This window comes from Notolepis coatsorum (assembly GCF_963971535.1).
Source record: "Notolepis coatsorum genome assembly, chromosome: 2".
Classification (NCBI taxonomy): Eukaryota; Metazoa; Chordata; class Actinopteri; order Aulopiformes; family Paralepididae; genus Notolepis; species Notolepis coatsorum.
Window position 1 is genome coordinate 200,600,557 of NC_140166.1, and position 10,171 is coordinate 200,610,727.

Here is a 10,171-nt window from a genome sequence, read left to right on the forward strand (position 1 = left end):
GGTCACAGTGTTCGGTATAGACATATGTACAATGTTCTGAGTTACCATATAATATACAATACTATGCAGTGTACTAATGTACAGTACTATCTAGTGCAAAGCAGAAATGGGATGAGGTACAATTTTAGGTACAATTTACAGTAAGGTGTACGAGTTGTAGTGCAATCCTTCATCAATAAATATAAAGTGTGGGGAGTGGGTGCTACAGTGTGTTTGTTTAAAGTGGGTGTGTGCTATAAAGTGTGTGGAGTGGGTGCTACAGTGTGTTTGTTTAAAGTGAGTGTGTGCGTGTGGATGTGTGTGCTATGTGCGTTTGGTGGTTGTTGTTGTGTAGTGTTCATTCATTGTTCGTTTAGCAGCCTGATGGCCTGGGGATAGAAGCTTCTTCTGAGTCTTTCTGTGCTCGCCTTGAGACTCCGGTATCGCTTGCCTGACCGCAGCAGTTCAAAGAGGCAGTTGTTCGGGTGACTGGAGTCTTTAATGATTCTCTTAGCCTTGCCCTTGCAACGCTTGTTGTAAATGTTCTGGAGGGTGGGGAGCCCCCCTCCAATTGTGCGTTCGGCTGAACGTGTCACTCTTTGTAGTCTGCTTCGGTCTTGTGCAGTGCTATTCCCAAACCAGGAGGTGATGTTGCCGGTCAAGATGCTCTCTATTGTACATGAGTAGAAGTTCTTAAGGATCTTCTGACTGACTTGGAACTTCCTTAGGCGCCTGAGGAAGTAGAGGCGTTGTCGTGCCTTCTTCACAACACTGTCAATGTGTGTGGTCCATGTCAAGTCCTCGGATATGTAGGCTCCGAGGTACTTAAAGCTGTTGACTCTCTCAACCGGTGCCCCGTCGATGCTGAGGGGGCTGTAGTCCTTGACCCCCGACCTCCTGAAGTCCACAATCATCTCCTTTGTTTTGCTGACGTTCAGGGAGAGGCTGTTTTCCTGGCACCATCCCGCCAGGACCTTGACCTCTTCCAGGTAGGCCCTCTCGTCGTTGGCAGAGATCAGGCCCACCACCACTGTGTCGTCAGCAAATTTGATGATTGTATTGCTACTCCGCTGAGCCACACAGTCGTGTGTGTACAGGGAGTAGAGGAGGGGACTCAGAACACAGCCCTGGGGGGCCCCTATGTTGAGGGTGATGGATGAGGAGGTGCAGTTGCCTGCTCTCACCACCTGGGGTCTGCCAGTCAGGAAGTCCAAGACCCACTGGCAGAGGTCATAGCCCAAGCCCAGGTCCCTGAGCTTGGCTATGAGTATGGAGGGGACTATGGTATTGAATGCCGAGCTGTAGTCGATGAATAGCATTCTCACATAGTTCCCCTGCCTATATACACATATATATACACACACAGACACATAGACAGTATATACACACATACATACTCCTACTCACACTCAGGCCTAAAGCACATACAGATACAAAACAGAAGCACACCACACTCACTCAACCATGTACACAAACACACACTCCCATGCACACACTGGCGTGCACAGATATATAAATAATCTAACTGCACACACACACACACACACACTCACACACAAACACTTACACAAACATTGCCCGAATGCATCCGCCTGCCACAAGGCTAATCCAGTTAGCATTTCCACGTATACGCGCACGCACGCACGCACGCACGCACGCACGCACGCACGCACGCACACACACACACACACACACACACACACACACACACACACACACACACACACACACACACACACACACACACACACACACACACACACACACACACACACACACACACACACACACACACACACACACACACACACAAAGTATTGTATGAATGTGTTATGCACACACACCTGAGCATACACACAGCAGGCACGCCACATGTCTGGTGCAATATCAAGCCTGTGATATCTGCCTGCAGGTCGTCCACCTCATAGTCCGTTAGTGCTCTTGGATGTACACACACACACACACACACACACACACACACACACACACACACACACACACACACACACACACACACACACACACACACACACACACACACACACACACACACACACACACACACACACACACACACACACACACACACACACACACACACACACACACACACACACACACACACACACACACACACACACACACACACAGAGAAGACTACACTGAAAAGATCTCCTATCTCATTTTGCATAATTTTCATTTACTGTATACACACAAGATCCCATATCTCACATTTTGCGTTATATTCATTTACTGGATGTGCACACACACACACACACACACACACATACACACACATACACACTACAACACACATACGCTTCCCGCCCACCCCCCCTGTGACATGGGTGCGTATTGTCTTACACGCGGTGTGATATTATGATGGAGTGACTCATGCCATGGAGACGGATGAGGGGTCCCACAGAGAGTGACTTCCAGACAGACACCAGGGTATAGAGCTGCCCGCGGTCACAGCATTATTACCTTGTGGGCTAAAGACAAGGATCTATTGTCTGGCTGCGTGAGGGATGGTGTTAAAAAGAACAATAAAAAACTCACCCACAGGAAAGAATGTATTTTTTTTTTATTATTTTTCTTTTGCTTGTTGGTTGGAGTTAGAAAAATAATGCTCTTCAAAACCTGGTCAAAATCGGGCTAATATTAAATAAATAAATAAATATCTGCCAATGGTGATACTTTTTTCCTGAAAGAACCTCAGGTGGGTTCTCCCCCCGCTGGCAGATTTGTTTACACTTTGTTCTCTGAAAGCAGGATCTTAAGGTTCACCGTAAGCTAAAAGAATATGTGTTTCAGATGGGGGGGGGGGGGGGGGGGGGTATTTCTTGCAGCGTGGTGTTTGCTACTGTTGAGTCCTGAGAGAGAGAGAGAGCCGTATTGATGTCTAACATGTGAACCCTGGTGTGTCCTCCACAGAGTCAGCTCTACATGCACCTGACCAACTACTCTGTCAACAAGCACAACGAGAACTTTGAGCGAGACGAGACGGCGGACAAGGGCAGCAAGCGCTCCATCGGCTGGTTCACCGAGTTCCTCCGCATCCACCACCATGACGTGGCCAAGTTCTGGGGAGACATCTCGGTGAGTGGGACAGAATGTAGTGGGACAGAATGTAGCGGGACAGAATGGAGCGGGACAGAATGTAGTGGGACAGAATGTAGCGGGACAGAATGGAGCGGGACAGAATGTAGTGGGACAGAATGTAGTGGGACAGAACGTAGTGGGACAGAATGTAGTGGGACAGAATGGAGCGGGACAGAATGTAGTGGGACAGAATGGAGTGGAACAGAATGGAGCAGGACAGAATGGAGCAGGACAGAATGGAGCAGGACAGAATGGAGCAGGACAGAATGTAGCGGGACAGAATGTAGTGGGACAGAATGGAGCAGGACAGAATGTAGCGGAACAGAATGTAGCGGGACAGAATGGAGCAGGACAGAATGTACGGGACAGAATGGAGCAGGACAGAATGTAGCGGGACAGAATGTAGTGGGACAGAATGGAGCAGGACAGAATGGAGCAGAACAGAATGTAGCGGGACAGAATGTAGTGGGACAGAATGGAGCAGGACAGAATGTAGTGGGACAGAATGTAGCAGGACAGAATGTAGCAGGACAGAATGGAGCGGGACAGAATGGAGCAGGACAGAATGTAGCGGGACAGAATGTAGTGGGACAGAATGGAGCAGGACAGAATGGAGCAGGACAGAATGTAGCGGGACAGAATGTAGTGGGACAGAATGGAGCAGGACAGAATGTAGTGGGACAGAATGGAGCAGGACAGAATGGAGCGGGACAGAATGTAGTGGGACAGAATGGAGCAGGACAGAATGTAGTGGGACAGAATGGAGCAGGACAGAATGGAGCAGGACAGAATGGAGCGGGACAGAATGGAGCAGGACAGAATGTAGTGGGACAGAATGTAGCGGGACAGAATGTAGTGGGACAGAATGGAGCAGGACAGAATGGAGCAGGACAGAATGTAGTGGGACAGAATGGAGCAGGACAGAATGGAGCAGGACAGAATGTAGTGGGACAGAATGTAGTGGGACAGAATGGAGCAGGACAGAATGTAGCGGGACAGAATGTAGTGAGACAGAATGTAGTGGGACAGAATGTAGTGGGACAGAATGTAGTGGGACAGAATGTAGCGGGACAGAATGTAGCGGGACAGAATGTAGTGGGACAGAATGTAGTGGGACAGAATGTAGTGGGACAGAATGGAGCAGGACAGAATGGAGCAGGACAGAATGTAGTGAGACAGAATGTAGTGAGACAGAATGTAGTGGGACAGAATGTAGCGGGACAGAATGTAGCGGGACAGAATGTAGTGGGACAGAGTGTAGCCGGACAGAATTTAGCGGGACGGCGCGGGGAGACGGTTTGGTTTTCAGATTCAGTATCAGTATTATGACAAAATGCACAATCAATCAATCAATCAATCAAATTTATTTATATAGCACGTTTAAACATGACGCTTGTCAACCAAAGTGCTTCACATAGCTAAGCTAAGTACAAAGAAAAGTATAAAATAAACTGAAAGAATTCAATAAAATCAACGGATAGACAAAGGAAAAACAGAGGGGGAGGTATAGGGGGTGAGGAGGTCTGCTAGGTAAGCAGGGGCCTTACCATTTAGGGCTTTATAAACCAATAAAAGGACCTTGAAGTCTATTCTAAAGCGCACCGGGAGCCAGTGGAGGGAGGCAAGTACAGGGGTGATGTGGGCTCTCTTCCGGGTACCTGTGAGCAGTCTAGCGGCAGCGTTTTGGGGGAGTTGTAGACGGGCTATGGTGGATTTATTTAGCCCCAGGTACAGGGAGTTACAGTAGTCTTAAGCGTGAGGATATGAAGGCGTGAATTACTCTTTCCATGTCTGAGGGGGAGAGAATGGCCTTGATCTTGGCTATGGACCAGAGCTGGAAAAAGCACCCCTTCACCACCGAGTTTACCTGCCTATTGAAGGAAAACTCAGGGTCAAAGAGCACACCCAGGTTTTTTTTACAAAGGGCTTGACTAGGGGAGACAGATTACCCAGGCTGCTGGCAATGACACTGGTTTGGTTCGGAGGGCCAAAAAGGAGGATTTCACACTTTGACTGATTGCGCTGTAGAAAATTGTGTGCCATCCAGCATTTGATGTCGTCTAGGCAGGAACGAAGACTGTCAAGATTGTTTGTATTGTTGGGTTTCATGGGGAGATAGACCTGAGTGTCGTCAGCATAAAAATGGAAAGAGATGTTGTGTTTTTTAATGATCAGACCAAGTGGCAGCATGTATAGGGAGAATAGGATAGGGCCAAGGACGGAGCCTTGTGGAACCCCGCAAGAGAGAGAGGCAGAGGGGGAGGAGCCGTTTCCGATATTAACGGAGAAACTTCTATCACTGAGGTAGGAGGTGAACCATGATAGGGCTGTGCCACTGACACCAACTGCCTGGTGGAGACGGTCGATGAGGATAACATGGTCTATTGTATCGAAAGCTGCACTGAGGTCTAAGAGTATAAGGACAGCACAGTCCCGGTTGTCGGTAGTGAGGAGCAGGTCATTGGTGACCTTAAGCAGGGCAGATTCTGTGCTGTGGTTGGCTCTGAAACCTGACTGAAATGTGTCCAGGATGTTATTCAAGTGCAGGTAGGGAGACAGCTAAGAGAGAATAGCCTTTTCAAGGACCTTTGATAGGAATGGGAGCTTGGAGATTGGCCTGTAGTTATTGAGCTGGGTGGAGTCTAGGTTGGGTTTTTTCAGAAGGGGCTGGACCACTGCATGTTTGAAGCAGGTTGGAACGGTACCAGTGGCTAGGGAGGTGTTTATGATAGAGAGGATGCTGGGGCCAGTTGTGGGAAATACTTCTTTGAGAAGAACAGAGGGAACTATGTCAAGGGGGAGGTGGTTGGTTCATGGCTGAGACAATATCTGTGAGAGTAGAGAGGGTGATGGGTTGAAAACAGGCCAGGGTGGATGAACAGGGCGGCGAGACATCTAAACTACGTGTAGGTGGTGTGATGTTGTTTCTGATTAACTCAACTTTGTTTATGAAGAATTTTAAGAATTCCTCACATTTGGTTGGAGACACATCCAGACTAGTTCTAGGGGGAGGGGGGCTGATGAAAGAGTAAATGGTGGCAAAGAGGGTCCTGGGGTTTTGAGAGTTACGGATGAGGTCTGAGAAGTATGCGGCTCTCGCTGCTTTAACTGCTAACTGATATCTGATACGAGTGTCTCTAAGCATCTCGAGAGAGACATGGAGTCTATCATTTTTCCACTTACGCTCTGCTCTCCTGTACTCTCTCCTCTGGGCTCTGGTGGCGTCATTTAGCCATGGCTGGCCTTTAGACTTGTTTTTTTAGTCTAAGGGGGCTACTGAGTCCAGAATGGAGAGGCAGGTGGAATTAAACAGGGATGTGAGTTCATCTATGTTAAGGTGGTTGTAGGGAGAGGCTTCAATAGTACAGATGTTAGGGGCAGCTAGGAAGGCGGAGGAAAACGTACTGGTTGTCAAGGGGTTAATGCTGCGGGAGGGACACCCAGGGGAGGGGGGATTTGGCTGGGGGGAGAGAGAGGAGGTGAACATTACAGCATAGTGATCAGAGGAGCATGCATTTCATCAATATTCATATTTGACACTGAGAAATCATGGGTTAAAAGTAAACTAAGTCAAGCATATGGCCTAGCTTGTGGGTGGCGGTGGTAGTAAGCAATGGTTGCTCTCACTCGCTGGGGCCTAGATGCGTCTATACTTCCCACAAGCAAGTTGTCCTTCCGCGTTGCTCTGATTGGCCACTGACGTTTTGGTCATGTGACATGTGCGCCAATCGTGGGACGGCATGTTCTGCCCCTATTTCCGGGTCTAACAGCCTGCAAACTGACTAACGCCTATTTTATCACTGGTTAAGCTTAGGCGACTCTTTCGAAGTTGGTTAAGGTTAGAGTTTGGAATCAGGGCTGGTGTTCTATATCGGCCTGCTCTAAGACAAACTCTACCCTTAACCAACTTCGAAAGAGCGCCTGAGCTTAACCGGTGGCAGAACTTGCCGTCCACGATTGGCGCACATGTCACATGACCAGAAACGTCAGTGGCCAATCAGATCGCGCAAAAGGACAACTTGCTTGCGGGAAGTATAGACACGGCCTAGATGCACGCACGCGCGCGCACACACACACACACACACACACACACACACACACACACACACACACACACACACACACACACACACACACACACACACACACACACACACACACACACACACACACACACACACACGCACGCACGCACGCACGCACGCACGCACACACACACACACGTACGTGTAGACACGCATAGACACACATAGACACACACACGGCACACATGTGAACTAGGGATGGGCATACATTTTTATCGTTATATTACCCGTATTTCTTTTCAAATGCCAACCCTCATCCAAACAGTTTCAAAGGACGACTTTCCAGATGGTTCTGTGTATCGGAGCAGCTGGCGGGTCAGGTTAGTGGATAACGGGATATCAATAACGCATTTTGCATTCGTACCTAAATTAAGGAGACGACTGGGGATTAACTGGAGGTTGGCAGGGTGCTCTGTGAACTCCCATCCGAGGATTGCTATCGTTCGTCTACCGGTACCTGCTACATGAAAGACAAATGTCAGCCGTCAGTATGTTGTCGTACCAGAGTGTGAAACAATATATTGCTAACACTAGCTGTGTCTGGGGGCGGGAGAAAGCGGGAGTGATGAAGCAATCGTTTCCTCATATCAGAGGCGCTTCCTCGCTTTGCACGGAATGCTCTTTGCTGCAGGTGTTGCGTTTTGCTGTGTTATATATTTTCTTTGTGTGCTGAGCAACGGGGCCTCGCAACTCCAGTGCAACTTTTAGAGACTTGGTTCCATTTTTTTTAAAAGCCCAATGCAGTTCACTTGTATCGGGAGCGTGACAGAAATACACCATAATTAGGATTCAATAAGCGGATTCAAAACTCACGTTTCTTAATGAAATCCACATTTCTTGGAAATTCTAATATAGAAACCAGGGAATGGATGTTTCACACATCTGCTGGTGCCTGGATGCGCACATGCACACGCGCACACACACACACACACACACACATGCACACACACACATACAACCCACAGAAAACCACCTACTCGGTACAATCTACATGTTTAAGCCCAGGCCAAGGTTTTGATGTCTTGTTGTTATGACAGGAATCAAACCAACTCCAGAGCCCTTTGTGTTTGGCTCCAGGAAGAAGCCCCAGCCAAACGCCAGGAAACATTCCTGGAAGAGCCTCTTCCACATCCTTCTCTCTCTCTCTCTCTCTCTCTCTCTCTCTCTCTCTCTTCTCTCTCTCTCTCTCTCTCTCTCTCTCTCTCTCTCTCTCTCTCTCTCTCTCTCTCTCTCTCTCTCTCTCTCTCTCTCTCTCTCTCTCTCTCTCTCTCTCTCTCTCTCTCTTCTCTCTCTCTCTCTCTCTCTCTCTCTCTCTCTCTCTCTCTCTCTCTCTGTCTGTCTGTCTTGTCTCATCCGCTGGTTTATTTTCATTCATCCTGTGTGTTTGATGCCATCTTCCTCTTTCATGCTCAGGCAGTATGTGCCATCTCTTTGTTACATAAACGCTTTCACTACCACACTACAAAGGGTGAACACTTTAACTACCACACTATATAAGGTTAACCCTTGCACTACCACACTACGGTTACTAGTGCGGTAGTGAAAGAGTTAACCTGTAGCGTGGTAGTGAAATGGTTAACCTTCTGTAGTGTGGTAGTGAAAGTGTTAACTCTTTGTAGTGTCATAGTGAAAGGTTAACCTTCTGTAGTGTGATAGTGGAAGGTTAACCCTTTGCAGTGTGGTAGTGAAAGAGTTAACCTTCTATAGTGTGGTAGTGAAAGTGTTAATATGTGGTAGTGAAAGTGTTAATATGTGGTAGTGAAAGGGTTAACCTTCTGTAGTGTGGTAGTGGCAAGTGTTAATTCCATTCATTCCCCTGGACTCAGTCTTTCTTTGTGCAGTCCTTTGTTCTTCTCTTTCAGCCTCTCTCTCTCTCTCTCTCTCTCTCTCTCTCTCTCTCTCTCTCTCTCTCTCTCTCTCTCTCTCTCTCTCTCTCTCTCTCTCTCTCTCTCTCTCTGGTCTGTCTGTCTGTCTTGTCTCATCCACTGGTTTATTTTCATTCATCCTGTGTGTTTGATGCCATCTTCCTCTTTCATGCTCAGGCAGTATGTGCCATCTCTTTGTTACATTAACGCTTTCACCACACTATATAAGGTTAACCCTTGCACTACCACACTACGGTTACTAGTGCGGTAGTGAAAGAGTTAACCTGTAGTGTGGTAGTGAAAGGGTTAACCTTCTGTTGTGGTAGTGGGAGGTTAACCCTTTGCAGTGTGGTACTGAAAGGGTTAACCTTCTGGAGTGTGGTAGTGCAAGGGTTAATTCCATGTATCCCTGGACTCAGTCTTTCTTTGTGCAGTCCTTTGTTCTTCTCTTTCAGTCTCTCTCTCTCTCTTCTCTCTCTCTCTCTCTCTCTCTCTTCTCTCTCTCTCTCTCTCTCCCTCCGTCTCTCTCCTCTCTCTTTCTTTCCATTAATCTCTTCTCACTATTTTGTTTTCTCTTTCTATATCCCTCTCTTTTTTCTCTTTGTCTTCCTCTATATCTCTCTCCATCCCGCCTTTCTCTCTCTCTTAATCTCTCTTCCTCTATCCATCCATCCTTTCTCTCTTAATCTATTTCCTCTCTCCATCCCTCCTTTCTCTCTCTTTATCTCTCTTCCTCTCTCTCCATCCCTCCCCAGCCATGGCGCATCGGTTTCTCTCTATGTCAACCCCCACCCCATCTCTCAGTGCTCTCTGTGTTTGATACTCATGCTAGCAGCATTCGCTCGCTTCAGAAACCCCTGTTGTTTATTATGGTCTGTCGAGCCCTCCGACCACCAGCACCTCTGTCATCTATTTCCTCGTTCCCTCATTCCTGTCTCTGCATTGAACAAGTCGTTTCCTTTTGCTTTCTGACTGGTTTGTAGCCAATTATTTAAATCTTTAGCCTCGTTTCTGTTCAGTTTGGTTACTGTTGACCCCTCTCCTCTCTTCTCTCTCCTCTCCTCTCCTCTCCTCTCCTAAACTAACTGAAATATACATTATTCATTATTCACAGTATCACAGTATCCAAATAAGGTGCAG

General features: G+C 47.7%; 1 protein-coding gene across 1 annotated transcript in view; it reads left to right on the plus strand.

Moving 5' to 3' along the window:
* Window positions 1–10,171, plus strand: part of ttll7 (tubulin tyrosine ligase-like family, member 7) — a gene marked incomplete at both ends in the record, with an annotated part of 162,172 nt that overhangs the window by 31,503 nt on the left and 120,498 nt on the right. The window contains 1 exon segment of the mRNA XM_084308467.1: window positions 2,914–3,078. Coding sequence (XP_084164593.1) covers window positions 2,914–3,078 — 165 coding nt within the window.